The 27,722-nt window shown below is 37.6% G+C and overlaps 1 protein-coding gene across 1 annotated transcript in view; it reads right to left on the minus strand.

The window, feature by feature from the left end:
• Positions 1–27,722, minus strand: part of SNX6 (sorting nexin 6) — a 69,383-nt gene that overhangs the window by 14,349 nt on the left and 27,312 nt on the right. Inside the window, exons 3-10 of the mRNA XM_010835349.1 lie at positions 23,142–23,246; positions 22,796–22,906; positions 19,624–19,745; positions 17,576–17,699; positions 10,377–10,472; positions 8,035–8,140; positions 4,382–4,457; positions 2,471–2,510 (exon numbers count right to left, since the gene is read on the minus strand). Coding sequence (XP_010833651.1) covers positions 2,471–2,510; positions 4,382–4,457; positions 8,035–8,140; positions 10,377–10,472; positions 17,576–17,699; positions 19,624–19,745; positions 22,796–22,906; positions 23,142–23,246 — 780 coding nt within the window. The remainder of the gene's footprint in view (positions 1–2,470; positions 2,511–4,381; positions 4,458–8,034; positions 8,141–10,376; positions 10,473–17,575; positions 17,700–19,623; positions 19,746–22,795; positions 22,907–23,141; positions 23,247–27,722) is intronic.

The following is a 27,722-nucleotide window of genomic DNA, read 5'->3' on the forward strand; positions in this document are numbered from 1 at the left end:
AAAGTTAGGTCTATTCTTGCAATGGAAAACAATACAGCAGTAAGAATGTAGAAACTATACCTACATGCAACACCACCAATGAATCTCATGTATATAACAATTAAAAGAAACCAGACAAAGAACAATATATACTGCATATGTATTTATATAAGATATGAAAATAAAACCAAATTTTGCTGTTAGAAGCTAGGACAGTGGTAGTCTTACAGGAGGTGGTGACTCAGAAGGCAGCTGAAAGGGGAGTCGGGTACCTGAATTGCTGTAATGCTCCATTTCTTCGTCTGGGTATTCATTACATGGGTGTGTGAAATAACATTTCACTGAGCTGTACGTTTCTGTTATGTGCTTTTTTCTACACGTATAGTATACTTTAATAAAAAGTTAGAAAAAACTTTGTTTCTTTGTGGAGAAACAAACTTAACTTCCTGACATGCTAGTTAATGTTGGGTGCTTTTAAACGGGGCTCCTCTCCTGCCATTAATAAGTAGGGTGTGTGTCCCCTCTCTTTGAATCTGGGCTCTAAGACTGCTTGGCCAATACAGGAACGATGCCACGCCAGTTTCTAGGCCCCAGCTTCCTCCTCCCATCACTGGGGATGCTCACTTTTGGAACCTCTTTACCAAGCTATGAAGAAGCCTAAGCAGCTCCATGGGAAAGCCACATGTAGGTGTTAGAGCCAACAGCCCTAGCAGAAGTTCCAGCTGCTAGCCAGTATCAACCCTCGGAAACAGGAATGATCGAGCCTTCAGATAGTTCCAGGCCCTGGCCTTCACAGCCTTCCTGTGGAGGCACACCATGGGGCAGAGACAATCATCTCTGCTGCGCCCTTTCTGAGTTCCTGAACCAGAGTTCACTGGCTTAATCAAATGGTTGCTGTTTAAAGCTACTGATTTTAGGATGATTTGTAACACAGCCATATTAACCAGAACACCATGCACATGCAAAAGGAAATAAGAATTTGGGGGTTATCGAAATGTGCCACCCGGACCTCGGTCAAGAGAAATGCTTGCTGAAAGGATTATAGCTGGCTGGCTGATAGCCCCAACTACTGTATCTCTGGATCTGGAATCATGTTCATACCAAAGATATGTTCTATGCTCCCCACCCAGCCCATTTTTGCCTGACGCAGAACTCCTCTAACAGGCAGCTCTGGCTTAGGGACTCCCCTGTGACCTGGATGAAGCTTTCTCAGAACTATGCTATAGTCTGAAACCCTGCTTAGCCAGTCCTCTTTCCTCTTCTTCTCCTTTCACAGGTGCAGACTGGCACTGTCATCTGAAGGCTCCTCCTGTCTATTACTGCTCCTTCCTTTTTGCTTTTCACAATAAACCTCTGTGCATCTAATCCCATCCTTACATCTACTTTTGAAGAACTGGCACATAAGGCTATTTTGTGATAGATCCCTATCCTTTTGATGTAAATAGACTCAAGAAAACAACTATATCTTTCCAGAAAATGCTCACTGGTACAAACATCAAAGGCAGAATAATGGGCTATATGGACCCCAGTATAACATCTACGTATTTAAGAACTTGTTCCTTTGACAGAGAATATTATCTTTTTCTACTTGTCTTCAGTATAAATAGCTCAATTGACAAGATCATGATGAAACCAGACTTCTACTTGGACTAGCCACCACCGATCTTAATTAGCTAAGTACCATTAAACATTTAGTAAACACTTTCACTATTCTATCAATTTATAAAAATGTTAAATATTATTTAACTATCATAATGATTATAAATAAATATGACCTCTGAAAACCAAGACTGTATCAGTATTAAATTACTAAAATGAATGAAAATTTCATGCAGTTATATATTTGCTTTACATTGATACAACTCACTTTTAACTCAGTATTTCATGGGGGATCAAAAACAATAATCTTGGTAAAGTTATAGTGAATCCAAGATTTTCTTCTAGCTTACAAAATCCCCAAGAAAAAATGATTTTTTTCATAAAAATAAACAGTTTCCTACTGAACACATTTTCTGATCAAGAATTTGAACTCAGGGTGGGATGATTTGGGAGAATGGCACTGAAACATGTATAATATCATATATGAAATGGATCGCCTGTCCAGGTTCGATGCATGATACAGGATGCTTGGGGCTGGTGCAGTGGGATGACCCAGAGGGATGGTACAGGGAGGGAGGTGGGAGGGGGGTTCCAGATGGGGAACACATGTACAGCCGTGGCGGATTTATGTTGATGTATGGCAAAACCAATACAATATTGTAAAGTAATTAGCCTCCAATTAAAATAAATAAATTTATAAAAGAAAGAATTTGAACTTTTATACCGTAACAAAAAGTGAATTTCCTGAAAAACTCATTATTTTCAAATCTAAATCTGCCTCTTCATGATTCTAAAGTATAACTCATCTTTTTCATAAAGTTAAACACAGCCCAACAAGTTAAACATTGTTTGCAGAGACTTATACTCCCAAAGGTTAATTATTAGTACTTACTCTCGTCTTATCGAACAGTTCTGAAACTTTAAGAAAAAACCTGGAAGGGAAAAATATTTCATCATAAGCTATCTTTGAAATAATTTTCTATTGCAAATGTTCAGAGAACACACCGCAAACCATATTAATAATAAACATTCTTATCTCATTATAATAATAATGATTTTTTCACTGCAGATTTCATCTAGTTCGACAAAAATCTTTCTTTGTATAAGCACCCATATAACAGATTCCCCGTGATGTACTGTTATAGAAAATCCTCCCATTTCAAGGTAACAGTCTAAGCCATACATTAAAAACTTTGTCTTGGGAATTCCCTGGTAGTCCAGTGGTTAAGACTTCATGCTTCCAATGCAAGGGCCTAGGTTCAATCCCTGGTAAGGGAACTAGATCCCACACAGCATAACTAAGACCCAGTGCGGCCAAATAAATACATTAAATAAATATTTTTTAAAACAACCATCTTTGTCTTGATATCCTTTAGTAATACGCTGCATAATATTAAATAAAGTCTATACCTTTAAATACTATAGAAGTACAGAACAATCACATCCAAAGAACTACATTTTAAATATTTTCAAATGGAGCTGTTTTGTTTTGGAAAACAATAGAAACGAATAGCCAATTTCTATTTCAGGATTCACTTTCACTTTCTGGGGGTGGGTAGGGGAGCTGCACTCGCAGCTTGCAGGATGTTCCTGACCAGGGACTGAACCAGGGCCAACTCAGTGAAAGCCCGGACCCTAACTGCCAGGCCACCAAGTCCCCACTGTCGCTTTTAACTAGAAAGTCCATCTTTCAAATGCTGATGCCAACTAAAAAATATCCCAATGCCAAACTACTGAAGGGTATTCTGTAAAATATGACAGACAACATTATATTTGGATTAGGGTATATACTATTGAAAGCTGAATTTTATGAACTTCACTTCACTCTTTGACAAGTTTACGTAAGGTAACACATGGCAAGGTTGCCTTTTTTTCCTTATCAAAGACTTAAGAACTAACTCTTTGGGAAGGTAGCATGTTAATTAGTAGGCTATGGTATCCTGTTTTGCTGAAAAATTTGATCTGACATGTCTACTGAGACAGGATATACTAGAGAAAAGTTCAAGGATGTGGTTTAGAGAAAGGCATGGACTATGACAACAGTTTTTCTTCTTAAAATATTAAAAGTATGTTTGAGCTATTTTCAAAGGAGAGTTAAGTTTAAACAACATTACACGAGCAACTAAGATTTATGGCTAGATTAAAACTTCAGTTTAGTTCAGTTGCTTAGTCGTGTCTGACTCTTTGTGACCTCATGGACTGCAGCACACCAGGCTTCCCTGTCCACAACCAACTCCTGGAGCTTGCTCAAACTCATGTCCATTGAGTCGATGATGCCATCCAACCATCTCATCCTCTGTCATCTCCTCTTCCTGCCTTCAATCTTTCCCAGCATCAGGGTCTTTTCCAGTGAGTCAGTTCTTTGCATCAGGTGGCCAAAGAGTAAAACTTGGCCTCCAACAAAATATATATTAATATATATATACTCTAATTCTAAAACAGAATTTCTTTTTTTTTTTTTTAGCATTTCTTATTTAAAAGAAACTTTATTAAAATCTAAGCACATTTTAATATAAATTGTTTCTCTTTCACACACATAAATTGGCAAATTTTCATCAACTAAAACACTGTAAATGTTAAAAATTATATATACTAAGGTTGACTTTTATTTCTCGGATTTAAAAAAGTAAGAGAGAAAAGGAAGAGAAAAATAACACCAACCTAACTTTATAAAGAAGCTCTATACTGTCAATGTGTTTTGACAAAAATATTCCAAAACGCCTGCTGGGTCAGCAGTAGTGTGTGTGCCCGAGCTGGCAACAAAAATTTTGTTTTATTTAATGTTTTAAATCAGAATCCTTACTTGCATATATCTGTAGAATCCTGAGTTCCTAAAGCATATAATGAAGAACCAATTCTATTGTAATCATCTGCAGCACCTATGGAAAAAGTTTTAAGGATTTAATATATTTATTCATGGATTAAAAAAGTTACTGAATACGTACCTGCCAAAAAATGTGTATGTAATATGAGATACCGAAGTCTAGAGAAAGAAACCACACAAACTATAATACATTATGATGAATATGGAACTGGAAGTAGCTATAAACTACTTAAGGAGCAGGGGAAACAGATATTCCACCTGAGGATGTCAGGGAAGGGTTTACAGACACTACAACAGGTGTTGGAGCTTGCAGGGTGAGGAAATCTTTACTAGGCAAAGTGGAGGAAAGAATTCTAGATAAAGAGAAGGGCATGGAAAAGAACCAGGGAGACATACAAGAGCAAAGAATATTCAGAGAGACTTCTGGGTCTGTAGCACTGTAGAGAGTGTTATTTTTTTTTTTAAAGTAAAACAAAAAAATTTTTAAGTATTTACTTTTTTTTTTCTTAAGGAAACCACCCAGACAGCATTCTCTCCCTCTTATTCTCCCAAAGGAGGAAGAGAACAATCATCAACAGCAAACAGCAACTGCAGAAGCAACACCACGAGCCAGCTTCACGCTGAGGAGAGACTGCTGTGTGAAGTATGTCTCCTCCTCATGCTTTCAGGTGCTCTACATGTTCAGAGAAACTTCTAGAGTAACAAACAACAGAAACGATCCTCAAAAGTACAGTCTTAATATTTACTATTTTAAAATAACAGTATTCAAACCATTATATGTTAACATAATATTTAAATGAAAAATATTTAAAATCAGTGACCATGGTGACACTTAGATTTTGCAAATCTCCTTTTTGTGTCTGGATTAACAGTCAATAGCTCCATTCTCTTATCTGCTTCTGCATTCACTGTACTGTGACACAATATTTTTGCTCAAGTATGTGGGGAAAAAAAAATCTAGCTTCAAACAGGTATGTTGTTGGAAAAGCAGGAGGTATTTTACTAATATTTTCAGATAACTGTGGATACTCTACTCAACAAGCAGTCGTTTCTTTAAGGGTTAGTCACACTGGGGAACCTAAAGTCCTATCAGTGAAGTCTGTGTACTCTATCACATTAAACTCCAATGATATGTAATATTTATCCCAAGAATATAAGATTGGTTTAGTATCTGAAAATCAATCAATATGATTAACCGTATTAGCAGACTAAAAAAATAAAAACCGTATGGTTATCTTAATTGTTGCAAAAAGAGCATCTGACAAAATCCAACATTCATTCCTAACTGAAACCTGCTAAAAGGCATCTAGGAAAAACCTATACCTAACATCACAATTAAAATGGATGCTTTCCCACAAGATAAGGAACAAGGTCAAACCGCTTGCCCTCACCACTTTTACCAAAATGGTACTAAAGGGTACAGCTATAGTATAATGGGCAAGGAAAAGAAATAAACATCATTCCAACTGGAACGGAAGAAGTGTTAACTGTTTTTACTCAAAGATGACCCTTTATGCAGAAAATGCTAAGGAATCTACAAAATAGTTAATAAACTAATAAGTGAGTTGATTTAGAAAGGCTGCAAGATATAAGCTCAATGCTGAAAATACAATGTATTTCTATATATTGGCAAAAAAACTAGAAACTCAAATGTAGAAAACACATCATTTAGAATCGCATCAAAAAACAGAGATCTAACTAAAGATGTATAAGAGCTTTACAAAGGAAGCAACAAAAAATTGCTGAGAGAAGACCAAAGTAAATAGACATATACCCTGTTCATGTATTAGAAGAACCAACACTTTTGAGATCTTAATCCTCCCCAAACTGATCTATATTCTACACAATTCCAATCAAAAAATCCCAGCAGGCATTTTTGTAGAAAGTGACGAGCTGATTTTAAAATCCATCCAAAAAAATAAAGAACCTAGAGGGCCCAAAACAACTTTGATAAAGAAGAATAAAGTTGAAAGACTTATACAAGAAAAGAAGTTCAATATCATCAATCACTGAAATTAAAACCATATTGGCCTAGCAGAATGGATAAAATTTAAGACTGACTTTGTTGGTAAGGATATGAAGCAGCTGGAATCCTCGTGCACAGCTGGTATGAATGCAGAATGATACAATCATTTTGGGAAAATGTTTGGCAATTTTTTAAAAAAAGTTAATTATACACTTACATTTGACCCAGTCATTCTACTTCTAGGTACTACCCAAGAGAAATGAAAGCCTATGTTCATACAAAGACTTACATATGTCAGCTTTATTTTGAATGGGTGAAAGCTAGCCAACAATCCAATTGTCCAGCAACAGCTGAATAGATAACTGTGGTATATCTATACAATGGAATACCACTCAACAACAAAACAGAATGAACTACTGAAGCATACAATAACATGGATGAAACTCAAAATAATTTTGTTGAATTTCAAAGCCAGACCATAGAAAGTACATACTGTATGATTCCATTTTATTTGCAACTCTAGAAAATGCAAATTAATCTACAGAGACAGAAAGCATTATCAGCAGTGGCCTGGGGACAGGGACAGGATGGAGGGATTATGAAGGGCCACAAGAGGACTGTGTGTGGTGATGGACATGTTCATTATACTGTCTCTAGTAATGATGTCATACATGTGTCAAAACTTATCCAATTGTAAACTTTGAACATTGCAGCTTATTGATATCAATTACACTTCAATACAGCTGTTAAAAAAAACCATTAATCTAACGTGTACTTAACATGATTTTGATTATTTAGAAAATACTGGTTCAATGAATCACACACATCTTCCAAAGGCAGATGCACTTCAGTATATAAAAAGTATCACACTCAGTAATATCACCATCAATCTCCTCAGACAAGTCTTTAATTACTGAAAAGCAAACTCATGGTGACTGACACAAGTTTTCCAAGATTCTAATAATTGCTGGAAACCTTGATTTTCATCATTGTCAACAAACGCTGCCAGTAGTTTTCCATGAAGTGTGAGGCTCATTTAATTAATTTTTGATAAAATGTCTACCAAGACACAAGTTTGCATAATAGCAGCTTGTCTGTCAGTTGTTCTTTCAAGTAAAAATGGTACTGAAAAAAAGCAGCCAGTTCAGCTGCAACTCAGTTGCTTTTCTAGAAAGAACCATCATACATCCATATGCGAAGTGCCTTATGCATACCTCCCGATCCATCATTCAGCATATTAAAAAAGTATACTCAAGGGAGGAGACTTTCAATAAGTAATAAGTTTCACTGCTTCATCAAGGACATTCTTAATTGAATTTTTAAAATTTTGAATGCACTGTGGGAAAGAATACAAAGATTATTAGTACAGTTTGGTGCCACTGCTTTGATTTGTCCTAAGACACCAGCAATTTATCCATCACAACTTTTGCATCATTGGTGTAAATGTCAACATGGTGAAAAGGACAAAAAAATCATCCTAGTATTATTATGAAATTAGTTTTGTTCTCACAGACTTGCTTAAAAGGGCCTTGAGATCAAAGCTTCATAGACCACAGTTTGAAAATCACTGCCCTATATCAAGACTTTTACAAACTGTAAATAACATAATAACTTGATAATTATTCCATTAAACAATGTAAACTTGAGCCACAGAGAAAAACCTTACTTTTGTGGGATCTTGTCATCCTATCAGATTTAGCAGATGCATCCTTAACTCGGTTATGATATTCTAAAAGGAATGTTCGTTCATGCTCAAAGAAATCATCTACATCCTATGGGATCAAAAGAAAATATGAGCTTTTTTCACTTATTTGCTTTAATCTAACATATAACACTTTGCTTCCCTTATAATCATAAAAGATCATCATTAAACAGCATAGCTATCCTCTAATAATCAGACATTATATTGATTTCACCAGCAAGTTCAAACTTCAAAAACAAGTTCAAACCTCAAAAACATCTCTCTATCAAGTAAGAGGCCTTCCACAGTGCCACAGCAGAAGGCTTATGGTCCCATATGGTCCCAGCTTCCATGCTGTACCTGAACCTACTCCAGCTTGTACTCTTCCACTACAATCCTGCTTCTCCAACACATTTATTTCCTCCAGTGGGAGCAATCAATTGCTTTTGAGGAAAAAAAAGGGGAAAAAGCCCAGCAGACAAGTAGAAATCTGCTTCTCTTGGTCTGTTATGCATTTCATGAACCATTCCTGAATGCTGCCAAGCCTTAGTCATTGGCCCTCTCTGACTGCTTTGGGGAACCTGGCCAAATTAGCTATCTGGGAGCAATTTTGGTATTAAACACTGTTTTCAATCTTTTTTGGAACAAAGCTAGAAATCCATTAAAACTAAAAACAATGAACTCCCTTCTAAAATAGCAACTGTTTACTGAAAACGCACCAGCTGAAATGATGTAACTTGAGACCCGTATTAACAGAACATAGTAGCAAAAGTTAGTGTGACAAAATGTGACTTAAAATCTGTTAATGCATGTGTACTAGTTTTCTTAACTAGTATAGGTGAGGTCTATTGGAAAAACAGAGATAAAACTAACTTGCAGAGTTGTAGTGAAGATTAATGAAATGTGCGCTACCAAACACCACATTGCAAATGTTCAAAAAAATGTTAGCTATTACTTTAATAAAATTATCAAACTACTAATCAATATAGTGGTTTATACTTAATGTTAATCAAAAAGTTCAACATAAGTAGCATCAAAATGGAAATAATCTGAAGAAGAAAAAAAAAACAAAACCAGCCTGAATCTTTTTTTGGTCTCACTGCATGGTTTGTGGGATCTTAGTTTCTTGACCAGGGATTGAACACAGGCCCTCGGCAGTGAAAGCGCTGAGTCCTAACCACTAGACTGCCAGGGAATTCCCATGTCAACCCTTTATTAGAAGTAGCCAAAGGAGATGCACTGTCAACATATCAACTGACCTGTCTCTACAAAATCAAAGTATAAACCAAATAGTACTTTACACCAAAGTTTTAGTGTAGATATATTTATAAAAACAGGCAATGATGATAAGGCATTATTTATTGCTTTATTATTTGCTTAATAATATTATTATTGGAGTACAATATACCATAATATGATTCTATATAAACTTTGAAAATACATTCTGCAATAAACATTTTTCTCAATATTGATGGTAAGAGTTTTCAAAAAAATCAATTCTTGTACCATTTTCAGACCATCATTAAGAAAAATCTAGGTGTTATCTAGGTAATTATAAGTATATGCATACTAGCATCTCATTCTTTCTAAATCTAACTCAGTGTTTCTAACAATCCTATAGCTAGGTAGCATTACTAACCACGTTTTCAAAATGGGAAACCTGAGATTTAGAGAAAGAAAAGTGACTTTTCTCAAGGTCACGTAGCTACTATGAGACAAAACCAAAACTTCAACTGAGCTCTTCTAACTTCAAATCTAAACCCAAGTCGGCCCCTAACATTTGTAAAGCCAAGGCTACGTGTACAAACCGAGGCAGCCCCTCGGTGCCCACCCTGTGACTCTGTAAGGCAGAGTCACAGGGTAAGGCCGGACAGTCATTCCATCCCGCACACTGCTCTTCTTCCCTGTGCTGGCCCTCTACTCCGTGACTACCTGTGGAGGACAGACCACCAGAGGCCCGGTCTACTCACCAGCAGATGAATTCAAGGAGGAAGTCCAAGCAGGACTTGAAGGCAGGCTTGGAATTTGGGCAAGAAAATGTGGGGTTCTAGATAAGGAGAATGGTCTGGTTTGGAGGACAGGGGTGTGGGCTCTGGGTTGGCAAATTCCCTTGGAGCTGCAGACCTATCACCCCTTAGAGAAAGGAGCTCTCTGAAGAGGGGAACTCAGGGCAAGGGGCCCAGTTTCCCAGCCCTAAGAAGTCTACTATCCAAACTTCTCTTCCATTCCAATATAATGGCCTACACATCGGAAAATCTCAAAGTATCTCCCTCGTAAAAGAAGTAAATTCTCAAAGCAGTACCTCTGTTAACCAAATAGTGTCTTACCTTTACTCCAGAAACAATTACTCCATCTGCTGATTTAACCATGTTTTTAAAGAAATCTTCCAGTTTCTCTTTTTTATTTTTTCCTCGCACACTCAACTGAAAGAAAGGTAAATTTAAGTTAGTATTTCTTTTAAGATTACAAATGAGAAGTTAATACCTCCTTTATTCTCTGTCATCAAAACAGCAATCTCAAAAGGACTCCAGTTTTTAAACTTTTGGCAATTTCATTATGTATGATCAGTGATTTTCAAATTCTGGGAACTTAAAGGAGTCTGGCCTCAGCCCCAAAGATTCAGGTTCAGCTGATCTACAGTATGGCTCAAAAGTGTTAGCCGCTCAGTCGTGTCTGACACTTTATGACCTCATGGACTGTAGCCTGCCAGGATCCTCTGTCCATGGAATTTTCCAGGCAAGGATACTGGACTGGATTGCCGTTCCCTTCTCCAGGGGATCTTCCCAATCCAGGGATCAAACCCGAGTCTCCCACATTGCAGGCAGTCTTTACTGCTGAGCCACCAGGGAAGCCCCTCCAAATTGTGTAAATGTAGTTGATAATTCTGCTCTAAGGAGCCCTTTCATCATACTTTGTCAAACACTACTACATCATATAAAGTCAACTAAAAATTCACTCAGGAGCTTCTCTGAACATGTAAAATTTACTGGAGTACAATATACCATCATATGATTCTATAGAAACTCTGAAAATATATTTTGCAAATTTTTCACTCTGAACTCCAAATCTCATCTCCCGACCTATTTTGGGGTCAGCAAACTCATGAGACAAAGGACACAAACGATGACTGTGAATGGCATGAATAGTATATATCTAAAGGCAAAACTGAGAAGCAGTCAACTCTGACTTTACCACTTATTGCATCAGTGCCCCATGAAGGAACATCTCATCTAACTTCCTTATCTGCTGCCATGGTTTCAATACTCACCATTAAGCAAGTGACTAGCACATTTCAATCACTACGCAGAGGCTCTTTCCTGAATCTTAGATTCTATTTCAAATTGCCTACATCGTATTCTTTACATATATATTCTGCTAACCGCACATTGAATATTTTTTAAAATATTTATTATAATCTGATCTCCAAGTTTTCCCTCTTCTTGGTTCCCTATTCATGGTTTTCCCATCTATACAGTCTCTTAGCTTCTCATCTGGTCCCTAAAACCCCATCAGTTCAGTAGCTCAGTCATGTCCAAATCTTTTCGACTCCATGGACTGCAGCATACTAAGCTTCCCTGTCCCTCACCAACTCCCAGAGCTTGTTCAAATTCCCATCCAACGAGTCAGTGATGCCATCCAACCATCTCATCCTCTGTCGTTCCTTTCTCCTCCTGCCTTCAATCTTTCCCAGCATCAGGGTCTTTTCAAATGAGTCAGTTCTTCGCATCAGGTGGCCAAAGCATTGGAGTTTCAGCTTCAGCATCAGTCATTCCAATGAATATTCAGCACTGATTTCCTTCAGGATGGACTGGTTGGATCTCCCTGCAGTCCAAGGGACTCTCAAGAGTCTTCTCCAACACCACAGTTCAAAAGCATCAATTCTTTAGTGCTTAGCTTTCTTTATAGTCCAACTCTCATATCCATACATGACTACTGGAAAAAAGATAGCTTTGACTAGACAGACCTTTGTTGGCAAAGTAATGTCTCTGCTTTTTAATGTGCTATCTAGGTTTATCATAGCTTTTCTTCCAAGGAGTAAGTGTCTTTTAATTTCATGGCTGCAGTCATCAACTGCAGTGATTTTGGAGCCCAAGAAAATAGTCTCTCACTGTTTCCATTGTTTCCCCATCTATATGCCATGAAGTGATGGGACCAGATGCCATGATCTTCGTTTTCTGAATGTTGAGTTTTAAGCCAGTTTTTTCATTTTCCTCTTTCAGTTTCATCACAAGGCTCGTTAGTTCTTTGCTTTCTGCATTATTAGTTAAATAAACAGGGTGACAATATACAGCCTTGACATACTCCTTTCCCATGTTGAAACGAGTACATTGTTCCATGTTCGATTTTAACTGTTACTTCTTGACCTACATACAGATTTCTCAGGAGGCAGGTCAGGTGGTCTGATATTCCCATCTCTTTCAGAATTTTCCAGTTTGTTGTGATCCATACAGTCAAAGGCTTTGGCATAGTCAATAAAGCAGAAGCAGATACTTTTCTGGAACTCTCTTACTTTTTGATAATCCAACGGATGTTGGCAATTTGATCTCTGGTTCCTCTGCCTTTTCTAAATCCAGCTTGAACATCTGGAAGTTCACGGCTCATGTACTGTTGAAGCCTGGCTTGGAGGATTTTGAGCATTACTTTGCTAGTGTGTGAGATGAGTGCGGTTGTGCGGTAGTCTGAACATTCTCTGGCATTGCCTTTCTTTGGGATTGGACTGAGAACTGACCTTTTCCAGTCCTGTGGCCACTGCTGAGTTTTCCAAATTTGCTGGCATATTGAGTACAGCACTTTCACAGTATCATCTTTTAGGATCTGAAACAGCTTAACTAGAATTCCATCACCTCCACTAGCTTTGTTCATAGTGATGCTTCTTAAGGCCCACTTGACTTTGGACTCCAGGATGTCTGGCTCTAGGTGAGTGATCATACCATTGTGGTTATCTGGGTCATGAACATCTTTTTTGTACAGTTCTTCTGTTTATTCTTGCCACCTCTTCTTAATATCTTCTGCTTTTGTTCGGTCCACAGCATTTCTATCCTTTATTGTACCCATCCTTGCATGAAATGTTCCCTTGGTATCTCTAATTTTCTTGAAGAGATATCTAGTCTGTCCCATTCTATTGTTTTCCTCTATTTCCTTGCACTGATCACTGAGGAAGGCTTTCTCATCTCTCCTTGCTATTCTTTGGAACTCTGAATTCAAATAGGTACATCTTTCCTTTTCTCCTTTGCCTTTAGCATCTCTTCTTTTCTCAGCTATTTGTAAGGCCTCCTCAGACAACCATTTTGCCTTTTTGCATTTCTTTTTCTTGGGGATGGTCTTGATCATTGCCTCCTGTGCAACATTCCACTGTATAATTAAGGGATTTGATTTAGGTCATACCTGAATGGTCTAGTGGTTTTCCCTACTTTCTTCAGTTTAAGTCTGAATTTGGCAATAAAGATCATGATCTGAGCCACAGTCAGCTCCTGATCTCGTTTTTGCAGACTGTATAGGGCTTCTCCATCTTCAGCTGCAAAGAATATTATCAATCTGATTTCAGTATTGACCATCTGGTGATGTCCATGTATAGAGTTATCTCTAGTGTTGTTTGGAAGAGGGTGTTTGCTATGACCAGTGTGTTCTCTTGGCAAAATTCTGTTAGCCTTTGCCTTACTTCATTTTGTACCCCAAAGCCAAACTTGCCTCTTACTCCAGGTATCTCTTGACTTTCTACTTTTGCATTCCAGTCCCCTATGATGAAAAGGACATCTTGGGTGTTAGTTCTAGAAGATCTTGTAGGTCTTCATAGAACTGTTTTAACTTCAGCTTTTTCGGCATTCGTGATTGGGGCATAGACTTGGGATTACTGTGATGTTCAATGGTTTGCCTTGGAAATGAACAGAGATCATTCTGTCGTTTTTGAGATTGCATCCAAGTACTGCATTTCAGACTCTTTTGTTGACTATGAGGGCTACTTCAGTTCTTCCAAAGGATTCTTGCCCACAGTAGTAGATGTAACAGTCATCTGAATTAAATTCGCCCATTCCAGTCCATTTTAGTTCCCTGATTCCTAAAATGTCAATGTTCACTCTTGCCATCTCGTTTCACCACTTCCAATTGATTCATGGATCTAACATTCCGGGTTCCTATGCCGTATCGTTCTTTTATTGTTCTTTACAGCATTGGACTTTAGTTCTACCACCAGTCACATCCACAAATGGGCATTGTTTTCACTTTGGCTCTGTCTCTTCATTCTTTCTGGTTATTTCTCCACTCTTCTCCAGTAGCATATTGGGCATGTACCGACCTGGGGAGTTCATCTTTCAGTGTCAAATCTTTTTGCCTTATCATACTGTTCATCGCATTCTCAAGGCAAGAATACTGAAGTTGTTTGCCATTCCCTTCTCCAGTGGACCACATTTTGTCAGAACTCTCCACTATGACCTGTCCATCCTGCGTGGCCCTACACAGCATGCCCCATAGTTTCATTGAGTTAGACAAGGCTGTGGTCCATGTGATCAGTTTGATTAGTTTGATTATCATTTTCATTCTGTCTTCCCTCTGATGGATAAAGGTAAGAGACTTATGGAAGCTTCCCGATGGGAGAAACTGACTGTAAAGGTATGCAACTATGAAAACTCCATACCTTTCAATAAAAATCTTGACACAATCTACAGCTTCTTTCTTTTTCCTTCCAAAATCACACTTTGAGCATCTCTTCCATACTTAAATAAGTTCATAGAGTTTCATAATGTTCAGAGACTGAACACCAATCCCCTTAGCAAGATACTCAACACTTTGAAAAAATCTGGTTCAGGTTACCTTCCCAACTCCACCCCTACCCCTAAAGAGCCTTATGCTCCACACTGTTCTCGAAAGAGGCTCTGAACTCTTAGGTTCCTCTGTATCTGAAATGGTATCTCCTCTTCCACCAAAAACTCTGTCAGACTTTAATATTCAAAATAAAAGCCATCTCTTCATGAAACCCTTTCAAATTCCCGGTTAGAATTCACTGCTCTTAGGCCCCTCAAAGTACTCCAGCTTTTTTTAACCTTATTTTTTATATTAATTATTTCACTGCTGCTGCTGCTAAGTTGCTTCAGTTGTGTCCAACTTTGTGCGACCCCACAGACGGCAGCCCACCAGGCTTCCCCGTCCCTGGGATTCTCCAGGCAAGAACGCTGGAGTGGGTTGCCATTTCTTTCTCTAATTCACTCATTTAACAAACCATAATGAATGTATATTATAACCACACACTGTGCTGGGTGTTACAAATATTAAGATGATTAAGAGGTGGCCCCTACTCCTAAAGTAACTAATGGTACAGAGGAAGACAGAGACAAGCAAACATAATTACACACAGTAGGGGAAGTATAGTGTTAAAGCTATTCATGGGGCATCAGCAAAGCACCCAAAGAACTCAATACAACTGAGGGGTTGAGAAAGGTAAGACTGGAGGTTGACTGACCAGTCAGGGTCTGCTTCAATAACCCAGGCAAAGTCTGGACTAGTCTTCAGGTCTAGTGATGGAACCAAGTATCCACAGTAAAAAGACAGAGAGAATCTGGTGACTCCTGACAGGAACAGACAGTAGGAGTCCTCAGTAATTTTCACGGTGGAAGCGAACGGGAGTTAGTGATGCCTTCTTTGAGATAAGACAAAGAGTACAAAAGGAGGCATGGATTTAAAAGAAGGGTTCAGCTGAGGGTAAAAGGCCAAGGGGACATCTAAATGGAGGTTTTTCAGGAGGCTATTTAATGAATAGTGCTGGGCCTCAGGAGTGATACAGTTGGGGCAGAGGGAGCCGCCAGGCGGGGCTGTCCCATTTGGCTTGTGGGATCTTAGTTCCGTGACCAGGGATCAAACCCATGCTCCCAGCAGTGGAAGCACAGAGTCCTAACCACTGGACCGCCAAGGAATTCCAATAGATTTCTAAGTTAATAGCATATTAGAATCGCTGGAGCCACAGAAGCAGGTATTAGAGAGAATTTACAGAATTAGAAATCTTATAGATTTGTAGAGAACTCAATGAGGAACCTTGGAAGAATCAGATTTAAATGAACGGATATATGGCGGGAAAAGCCCATGAAGCAGACTGGGAAGCAGCCATAGAGTTAAGAGGTGAACACATCAAGATGGATTCCCATAGATCCACAAGAACATGGGAGTCAGCATAGCTAGAAAGGTATCTCAGTCAAAATGGAAAAGCATGATGCATTTTACCACATTAACAGAATAAAAAACATGAATCATCTCAACAGATGTACTTTTTCATGATAAAAACACTCAACAAACTAGGAATAGAACTTCTCTAAGCTGGCAAAAGGTATCTATGTAAAAACCCACATTTAACATCACACTTGATAGTGAAGGAGTACGTGCTTTTCCCCTAAGATCAGGGACAGAACACAGATGTCTGCTCTTATTTAACACTGTACTGGAGGTTCCAGCCAGGGCAGTCAGGCAAGCAAAATTTTAAAAAGGCATCCAGATTGGAAAGGAGGAAGTAAAAAAGAAAAAAGAAAAGAAAACTATTAAATGAGTGTGGCTGCCAAAGTGGTTGAAGACTATGGGGGGATACAGGAGGTTTGGGTGTTTGCTTTCTGATTGGTGTCCAGTCCCAGTGAACAAGGTCATTATTTGATCTAGAAGAATTATTGAAATTAGCTTTAATGGAAAACGAGAGATCTGTCTAAAGTCATAACACTGCTATAAGTGACAGAGCAGGCATGCTAGGCAAGATAAGAAAGAAAGAAAAGAGCTACTGCCAGGGTCAAAGTGCAGGAGAAGTCAAGGGTCTAGATGCAGCAGTGAATCAAAGAACAACTGCAGTGGGAACAGGGAAAAAGGGAGTTGTGAGGACAGAGGGCTACGCTTGGAGTCCATAAGGTCAGGGTTTAGGAACTCGGGGGTGAGATGAGGTCCTGGGTGTGGTCACTGATGCCATAGGAAGAAATGAACGAAGGTTAGGAAATATCTCTCTTCTGCTAAAATCATGAGTTAATCTTGTCATCCAAATAGAGACTCCAAGATCTGTATCACCCATCCACTAAAAAGATTTTTTCCAGGACCACGAATGAAGAAATCTCTTGAGGCTGGGAGGGAGGAAAATTAGCAGCAACCAGCACTGAAGGAGGCAGGTTAAACAGATTAAGAGTCAATGATCAACCCAAAAGTAACTGGGAATTCTTTAGCTTAAGAACTTCTCTGAATTCTCCATAAGACTTCAGAAGCCTCCAAACTCAAATTTAAGAAACATTAACCAATTTAATAACCCTATTTCTTAAGAAGTTCACATTTCAGGATCAAAATCAATATCTAATGTAGTAACATAGTTTAGCATCATTTAAAAAATTAATCTACTTAAGTTCTACTGAAATACTGTATCATTAAAAAAGTCATATTAAACTGCCTTGAAAAATCAGAACATTTTATAAAATGTATTTATAAGGCCTTAAGCCTTTTCTAACAACTCCCTTCTCCTTCCAATGACTCTTTAAAAATAAACCTTGATCACTGCTTTGATCAATTCAATACTCACATCTTGATTATATTCCAGGAAGACATGGAAATTTAAATCTTTCCTCAAAATGGGATGTGCAGCCACACGACACAGAAACACTTCATGCATTGCAACCGTCTTCTTGAATATTGCCAAATACTCACTAGAAATAATACACAAAATTAAAGGTAAAAACTCTGCAGAAAAACACCCGCAACAGTTTTTTAACCAAATACTAGGAATTATTCTAAATGCAAAACTAGAGGCACGAAGATATAATCCATGTAAACAAAGGTTTTAGTTGAACTGTTAACAAAATATATAAAACCCAGCTCTGAAAAGACTTCATGCTAGTTAATAGTATTTATTATATATAAATGTTAATATTTTTAAGTTTTATGAACCTTTCTTCCTATGCAAGTTGATGTTAAAGGTAACTATAGGGCTTTTTGTTTTTAGCTTCAGAGAAAGTACATTACAAATTATAGCATACAATTTTAATGATTCAATTTCTAGATAATTACTGCTTTTATACACCTTCATACAAATAACTAAAACAAACCTCAGTAAACATATTTTCAACTTTAATAACTATTTTCATCTAAAGACCCAAACACACAAGAAAGAAACACACCATGGAGAGACTAGTGTTTTCCATTACATTGAAGAACTGTGTTTAAAACATTTTAATATCATCAGTGAATCACAGTGATCTTATAGTAATACATGTCAATTTGGGGGTGGGGGGACACTCAAGGAAAAGGCCCAATATTCTTGCTTCAACTACGTGCAAGGAGGTTAAGTTTTACATACCAGCAAACCAGCAGGACCAATGTTGGGAGAAGTTTGATCTCTGTGAGGGTAGTCATTCAGTGAAGACAAAAAAGAAGGATGCAGAGGATGGAGGTAGCAGTAGAATAAACCAAAGGTTCTCTGTTATCCAACCCCTAACCAGACCACAAAAGAATCATGATCAGGGCCACTGGAAAACCACAGATTCTCTCAATATTAATGTGCGCTGCTCATTTCCAGCTGTCAGGCTTATCAACTATAGAAGTCATACCTGTCCACTATCAGGCTACTGCTTGCACTCAGTATTGACAGAATTCTTAAAATATCTGTCACCTTACACTTTAACAAAGAAGACCTACTTTGTTAATTTCTCTTGTCAAGAGTTTAGCATTTTGAAGAAGAGTCTAGTAGCAGCATGAATATATGCTTAAAAACTGAAATTCAGTGGAAGAGAAGAAAAGGAAATGCACAAACAGGAGAAATGACCAGAAAAAGTGATGGAGGTGATGGTAATGCAAGGAAAGCTATTTCCTTGTTTAACTCTCAAAATACAGAAAAACAATATGCAGCAATCCAAAATTATTTCAAATGTTCAAGAGAAGGGGAAAAACTGTATTTTCAGCGAATATGCTAAAAACGAAATAGAATTTTTTCAAGAATTTAATATATGTCTAGTATATACGAAACTAATCATCATTTAATAAAAAACACTAAAAAACTATTTTCTCATTGCTTTGCTCCTATTCTTTTCCCTTCAGGCAGAAGCCATAGTCAGACAAAAGAGTGGGAAAATTATACACACACACACACACACACACACAGAGTTTTTGAAAAAGAAAGAAGAAAATATCCAGAGTTGCTTAGTGCACACTTACATGAGAAACAGAAATCTTGGTAGTATGCACTTGTCCAAACAAGAGAACCAGGTGGGTAATGACTAAGGCCTTGTAAATAAAAATAAAATGATCTACATGTGTGTTTTAAAAAGTCATTATTTCCCTTTCTACTATCATTTATGGACTTGTGGATCTTCTGTTTTCAATCTTCAGAGTTTATTTAAAACAGTAATTTAAAGAATTTTACAACGCAGACAATTATTCTATAATTTTCCTGTAGGCTCTGATCATGATAGTTAACACTGGTTGTATGGCTTAAACCTGCATCTTCCAGAAAGGGTCACTGTGGTGAAATGATTGAAAGGATGGGATATCAGAGAGCAGAGAAACAAAAACAAAAACCAACCAAACAAAAAAAGGGCATAAAAACACGCACAAATAACAACAAAAGTCACATACGCTTCCAATTCCTGTTTCATCTTCGTGAATTCCTCCTTTGTCATAGACCCTTCTCCTTCTCCAAGTTTCTGTAGTTTCTCCCTTGAGGCATCAAAATCAGGTCTTGGTGGTGCTGGAGGGATCTGTCACAGAATAAAACCACTAGTTTTGTTTTGACTGTGTCATGCAGGATCTTAGTTCCCGAAAAGGGATAGATCCCACGCCTCCTGCAGTGAAAGCATGGAGTCTTAACCACTGGACCACCAGGGAAGTCCCCTAAACCACTAGTTTTTAAAGACTTTTATTTCCTTCAGTAGTTGCACTCTTGCCACTATAGAAGACTGTTGTCTCGTCGGTTCTGCCTTGAGCTGGCCCGCTGTTCTAACAGCATCTCCCACTCAAACTTACTTTGTTTCCCTCTCAAAAAAAAAAAAAAGACTGCTGTCTGAGAGAGCTAACGACATGATGAATGAATGAGGAATATCCTAATTAAGGTTAGAGAAGTTGATTAAGTCTAGAAATTAAGTTTCTTGAGGTCCTGAACACCAAGGAAGAAACAGAGCGCAGCACTATATTCTGGTATTAGATCGTAGGACCCAAACTTTAGGAAAAGGAGTACGTCAAGGCTGTATATTGTCACCCTGCTTATTTAACTTATATGCAGAGTACATCATGAGAAACGCTGGGCTGGAGGAAGCACAAGCTGGAATCAAGATTGCCAGGAGAAATATCAATAACCTCAGATATGCAGATGACACCACCCTTAAGGCAGAAACTGAAGAAGAACTAAAGAGGCTCTTGATGAAAGTGAAAAGAGGACAGTGAAAAACCTGGCTTAAAGCTCAATTCAGAAAACTAAGATCATGGCATCCAGTCCCATCACTTCATGACAAATAGATGGGGAAACAGTGGAAACAGCGGCTGACTTTATTTTTGTGGGCGCCAAAAATCACTGTAGATGGTGACTGCAGGCATGAAATTAAAAGACGCTTACACCTTGGAAGGAAAGTTATGACCAACCTAGACAGCATATTCGGAGAAGGTGATGGCACCCTACTCCAGTACTGTTGCCTGGAAAATCCCATGGACGGAGGAGCCTGGTGGTCTGCAGTCCATGGGGTCAGAAAAAAAAAAAAAAAGAGTCGGAAACAACTGAGCGACTTCACTTTCACTTTTCACTTTCATGCATTGGAGAAGGAAATGGCAACCCACTCCAGTGTTCTTGCCTGGAGAATCCCAGGGATGGGGAGCCTGGCGGGCTGCCGTCTATGGGGTCGTACAGAGTCGGACACGACTGAAGCGACTTAGCAGCAGCAGACAGCATATTAAGCAGCAGAGACATTGCTTTGTCAACAAAGGTCCATCTAGTCAAGGCTATGGTTTTTCCAGGAGTCATGTATGGATGTGAGAGTTGCACTATAAAGAAAGCTGAGCGCCGAAGAATTGATGCTTTTCAACTGTGGTGTTGGAGAAGACTCTTGAGAGTCCCTTGGACTGCAAGGAGATCCAACCAGTCCATCCTAAAGGAGATCAGTCCTGAATATTCACTGGAAGGACTGATGTTGAAGCTGAAACTCCAATACTTTGGCCACCTGATGCGAAGTGCTGACTCATTTGAAAAGACCCTGATGCTGGGAAAGATTGAAGATGGGAGGAGAAGGGAACAACAGAGGATGAAATGGTTGGATGGCATCACTGACTCAATGGACATGAGTTTGGGTAAACTCTGGGAGTTGGTGATGGACAGGGAGGCCTGGCATGCTGCGGTTCATGGGGTCACAAAGAGTCGGACACGACTGAGCGACTGAACTGAACTGAACCCAAACTTCAGTCTGTAGACTCCTACGTGACAACCTAGAGCTCTCAAATGTATATGCGCAATAAGCTCTAAGTACACACTAACTAAATGTATTGCAAATATGCATGCTATTTTTTCCAAAGTATGTAAATGGTATGACTGGAGTGTACCAGAGGCAGAAAGCACTGACTTAACTACAAGAGAATACGGCACAGACTAATGACTAACCTCCCCCTATTCTCTCACAGTGAGGGGGAAAGTAAGCACTTACTTTAAATAAAAACACAAGGTCTAAAAGAGACGTATCACTCAAGGGAATGATAAAAGAAAAAAATCTATCTTAGAGGAAGAGCCTGTAAGTAAGAACTGTGAAGGGGAAATGATGGAAAGCAAAGATAGCAAATAAACAGAAAGAAAGGTTAAGTAGGGGGAAGTTAAAACAGCAATGACCAGAAGAAAAGGATTATACCAAGGAAAGCAACAGGGAAGGAAGCACCAAGTACAGACTGGCACATATTCATTGCTGCCCATGCACGACATCTACTATGTGCCAGGCGTGATGCTGAACGACCAGCAGATAAAGATAAATAAGACATGGTCTTGATCTTTGAGGAGTGTTTAGTCTATGAGAGAAAAAAGTAGTAAGAAAATAACACCATACAAGAAGATGAGGGGGAAAAGGGTGGAAACAGGAGAGCTTCCAGACTAGTAAACACACTGACATGCTGGTGGTACATCCTGGAAAGGGCATGAGAGTTCTGTGCCAATCCCTCACCCCAATATCTCATCCTGTGCATCTTTTCTACTGGGCTGTCCCTCAGTTGTAGTCTTGATAAAAACTGGCAATTAACAACGACAAAAGCACCGCCACTCGTGCACCAAACTGGGGTTGTAGAAAGAAAAACAAAGCAAATGACTGAGAGTAAGGGCCACAAGGATAAAGATGGAATCAGGTCAGGACAATTTCAAGGAAATCAAAAGAAACAGTTCCAGAAATCTGAGTGTGGTCCACAGCTGAGCCATAACACCGGGTGCATATTTACATTAGACAACCTCTCAGGAGCCCTCCAACTCTAAACATCTGTCTACCTAAGGGTTCAAGACCAATACGGTCTCTAACACCTCCTTAATTATTACCCCCCAGGACAAGCCCATTTCAATTCTAATAAACAGTAAGAATTTAAGTTTAAATGAGGGAGCATTACATATCGATATCGCCACACTCCCAAACAAGACAACTTGGGATAAAAGGTGGCAGTCAATTATGTTTTATAGCTGGAAATTTTTTAAAAAATTACATCAGTTCACTAGAAGTGTTGAATAAAATTTCCACACATAATAAAGTATCTAAAAAGTTCCTAGAAAATAGGATTAAAATGGAACCTCAATACTTACAATGTAACCTGCATAGTCTTCATTTTCAATGAAGGAATCATGAAGCCAGATAAATTCCTCATGTTGTCGAACAACAGAAAACTCATTCTGTTTAAAATTTGGCAATGAACTCTGCAAAGACAGAGATTTTCTCAAATAAAAATTAAGATTAGACTATAAAAGTTTCTATGAACATTTATACCTTATTTTCTAAACTTAGTCTTTAATGAAAGATAATAAGCAACAGTGAATTATAAACTAAAATACAATTTCTAATTATGTTAAAAACCAAAATTCTAGTCAGTGTACTATTACATATATAACAGCACAATAATTAAAATAACACAAGTAAAAAAACCCCATTTACCTTTGTGTGAACAGTGAATTTTACTTTGTCTCTCTCACTCAGAGCATCAGAAATGTCCACCTGCAGAGCAGCATCACTCTGAAGATCTACATTTATTGCTTTAAGCTAGAAAAAAATAATACCTCAGTGAAAATTCTATAGGTTTTTATGCAAATTCATTCTTCTCCTAGACAATAAGACAGTGCAAAAACAAAACTAAAATAGTGAATCTTAGATCTAACAAGTACACAAGTTCATTTAATCTATCTTCTGGGGGAGGTGCTTTGGGTATGTTATCTTAATCAATTTTCATTCTACATCATTCAACTATCCTTTGTATGAGTCAACGTGCTAACTATGATTTACTATAGTTTCACCCAAAAAGTAAACTAGTAAACTATTTCCCAAAAAGATGCTCCTTTACAAGTTCAAATGTCCTAAAATTAAGAAATGTATCTACCTTTAAGAATAAGAAAAATAATAAAAAGAATAATGGCCAATCATTTAAATTTTATTGCTTATTTTAATTTAGGAATATATAATAAAATAACAGTTCAATGTACTACATATGCAAAGTGCTAAGAAAAATGCTAACAAATAATAATTAACTCCCGTGATATGTATTAAATTTTACTCTACAGTTTTAGTACATTAGAAAAATTGGGTATATTCCCTATTTAGTGCTTCTATTTACTCATCTATGAGAAGACGTCACTTATAATTCTAATCACAATTTTTCTCATTCTTAAGTATCACTCATTTTTCCCTTTTAAACAGATTAACATTCTAACATCTTAGGGTAATTTGTAGATTTACAAAAGCAAATACACTAAAAGATAAAATCAAGTCTAAGCCAGATGTAAAGATACAAAATATTAAAAATCTAACTAGCCTGCTTCAAATACTCTAGCTGCAAAAGCAGGATTGCCTTTGGAAACTTACCTAATCATTAGTGTTTCAAATTTCAATTACGGTGCAAATGGAAAAAATGCTAGAAGCAAAATTGTTCACTCTATGATCTCAATTATATTTTTAAAAAATGCACACATAAAATTATTATGTATAGGAAATACAACAAAATGTGAGTTGCAGTGATTTTCCTCAATGTTCTTTTATTCTCCCAACTTTCCACAACATGCATGAATTTTATAAAACTGGAAAAAAGCCTTTAAGAAATCTTGTGACTTATTCAAAGATGAATTTTGTGAAGTTTCTCATTAAATAGAGTTGTTTATTAGTAATGAAAGTAAAATACTATTTCACTTTTGCACTACTGGTTCTATATTGAGTAGACATATTTTTAAAAAATAAATACCATTACAATCTAACAACAGTCACAGAAGAAATGAATCATTATTTAAAATGCATGATACTATCTATGATGGCCTTTAACAAAAACTTTATTGGTAACTTTAATAAGTTTATACTGAATTAAATTTCAATCAGCAATCATATTTTTAAGTTAACACTATAAACTTACATAAAAATGTTTTAAAAAATCACTATTGTACTCTGCTACATGTAGCCATTGTCTGATAAAAGAAATTTAAAGGCTGTCCTGAATTACAAAAAAGTTTTCTTTTTCATTTTCCAATAACTTCATTGCTTCTGCAATATTGGAAACATTAGAGAGTACGCTGTTCTTTGGTTTTCTTGCTTTTATTTAGTCTTATCAGGTCTTCAAACTGTTTCCTACCTCTTCTCTAATCCCTTACCCTAATTCTAATTTAAGAAATCTGTTTCCTTATTTCTTTTTACTCATATTGAGGCCACTCTTAAGATGTTTATTGTGGTTGGCTGAATTACAGCTCCCCCAAAGACATCCAGGTCCAAATCCCTGTGGATGTAACCTTATATGGTTTAAAAAAAAAAAAAGTGGAGTTTATCCTGGATTATCCAGGAGAGCCCTAAATACAATTACATGTATCTTTATAAGAGGGAGATCTGACACAGACAAAAGAAGAGAAAGCAATTTAACTAAGGAGGCAGAGATTAGAGTGGTAAAGCCACAAGCCAAGGAGTGCAGGCAGCCACGAGAAAGCTGGAAAGACAAGTAACTAATTCTTCGCTAGAGCGTCAGGGAGCATGGCCCTGCCAACACCTTGATTTCAGCTCAGTGATACTGATTTCAGACTTCTGGCCTGCAGAATCATGAGAGAATAAAATTCTGTTGTATTAACCCATTAAGTTTGTGGTAACTTGTTACAGCAGCCCCAGGAAACTAATAGATTTATCTTACGGATTTTGGACTAACAATCTTGGCAGTTCTTCATTTATGTTTTCACTGCCTGGTCTAGCATTTCTCAGACACTACTGGTAAGACTCAACTTGGATGCTTATTAAAAAACACAGAATCCCATGTCCTACCACAGACATATCAAAACAATTTTCAGAATAAGCCTTAAAAACCATATGAGGGAACATTAGTCTAGATTCTTCCGGACTGTCTTTACATTCTGTCAAAACTTTATCTCAGTTGCTAATGATGATATAAAACATTCTGCCAGACTGCATGTCTCTAAGTACAATTTAACTTTCAGGTTTATTTTTTTAACCATTTCATTATTAATCTGGAAATACATCTTTCAGGAGTTCTACATATGAACAGCTGTTACTTATTCTTCCAATTAAAGATTATTTCAAATTATTAACATATTTCTCTGTCTTCCATTTCAGTATCCTTTTATACCACATCCACTATTTCCCTTTTTTTTGCTTTGTTTAGTCTGACAGTAAAACACTTGGCTTTTTAAAATTGCAACTAATCAATAAAAGTATTCCTATATACAAAAAGTATAGCTATATTATACATTCCTATACTCCTATATCTCACTTTTGGTCTTGTACTCTGTATTTTTTTAGGCACAGTTTACATATAATTAAATGCAGATTTTAAGGATATAATTTGAAAAGTTTTAACAAATACATAGATTATACCCTTGTAATCATCACCATAATCAAGATATGGAACATTTCCATCAGTCCCAGAAGTTTCCTCCTTTGCTTTTATTCCTCTACTTCTTTCTAACCTTTCTATAAATTCTCTTCTTGTATGCTTTACTAAAGCATCCCACATAATAGCCTTAATAGCTATTAATTCAACCTGCCATTTGCTTCTTTCATTCTTAGTTCTAGAACTGATCTTAGGAAAATGTACATGAATTACAAATGTGGTCACAGCAAAACGCTGATGGTAAGATTCTGATTCTTCCTCTTTATATCTCATAGGAACGTTAGCTACATATCAGCAGAAGCATTCATTTTGATAGTGCATGTTCCTATGGTCAGTTCCCATATACACTTCAGACTTCAATTTTTTTCCATTTCCTGGGCCTATGGAGAAGGATTATTTTGTCTGACCACAAGATTTGTTTCACACACATAAGGGTTTGCCAGCCAATAAAATGATCTCCCACATCAACACAAAACTTTCGCTGAAAGATAATCTGGATGGATAAACAACAAGGTCCCACTGTATAGCACAGTGAACTGTATTCAATATCCTAGGTTAAGCCACAATGGGAAAGAATTAAAAAAAAAAAGAAAAATGTCTGTATGTGTATGGGCTTCCCTGATAGCTCAGTTGGTAAAGAATCCACCTGCAATGCAAGAGACCCCAGTTCAATTCCTGGGTCTGGAAGATCCGCTGGAGAAGGGATAGCTATCCACTCCAGTATTCTTGTGCTTCCCTTGTGGCTCAGCTGGTAAAGAATCCACCTGCAATGCAGGAAACCTGGGTTTGATCCCTGGGTTGGGAAGATCCCCTGGAGAAGGGGAAAGGCTACCTACTCTAGTATTCTGGTCTGGAGAATTCCATGGACTGTACAGTCCATGGGGTCCCAAAGAGTGGGACACACTGAGCTATTTTCACTACTATCTATGTATAACTGAGTCACTGTGCTGTATTGCAGGGGTTGACACAACACTGTAAATCAACTATACTTCAATTTAAAAAATTAAGTTAAAAAAGAAAGATAATCTGATATCATATTTCATCAATTCCAGATACATATTTTCCATATTTTAATGCATCTGAAATAAGGATGCCCTGTAATTGATGACAAACTAATAGTTTAGTTGGCTGTATTTTTTCCTTAGTGGTACATGTAAGAAAATATATCTTCCAATCAACTGCACCTCAGATTTAATAAAATATTGTACTGTAATTCGGTGGGGTGTTTTTTTTTTTTCTCTTTCTTTTCTTGGCCCTGTTGTGCGGTTTGCAGGATTTTAGTTCCTCAACCAGGGATGGAACCCTGCCCCCTGCAGTGGAATCACAGAGTCCTAACCCTGGACTGCAGGGAACTTCTGTAAATTTAGTGCTAATTAGATACAATGTGCACTGATTTTCCTGGAGAAGGAAATGGCAACCCACTCCAATATCCTTGCCTGGAAAATCCCATGGACGGAGGAGCCTGGCAGACTATATTCCATGGGGTCACAAAGAGCCGGACACAACTGAGTGACCTCACACACACACACACACACACAGATTTTGCCAGCAGAGTACCTTCTTGATTTAGAGAAAAATAAGTAATTTTAAGTAGCTTTTATTAAGGGGAGGAGTGAAGCAAACAACTGCGATTTATTAACATTTAATTA

This window comes from Bison bison, unplaced genomic scaffold (genome assembly GCF_000754665.1).
Source record: "Bison bison bison isolate TAMUID 2011002044 unplaced genomic scaffold, Bison_UMD1.0 scf7180017864041, whole genome shotgun sequence".
NCBI classification, from domain to species: Eukaryota; Metazoa; Chordata; class Mammalia; order Artiodactyla; family Bovidae; genus Bison; species Bison bison.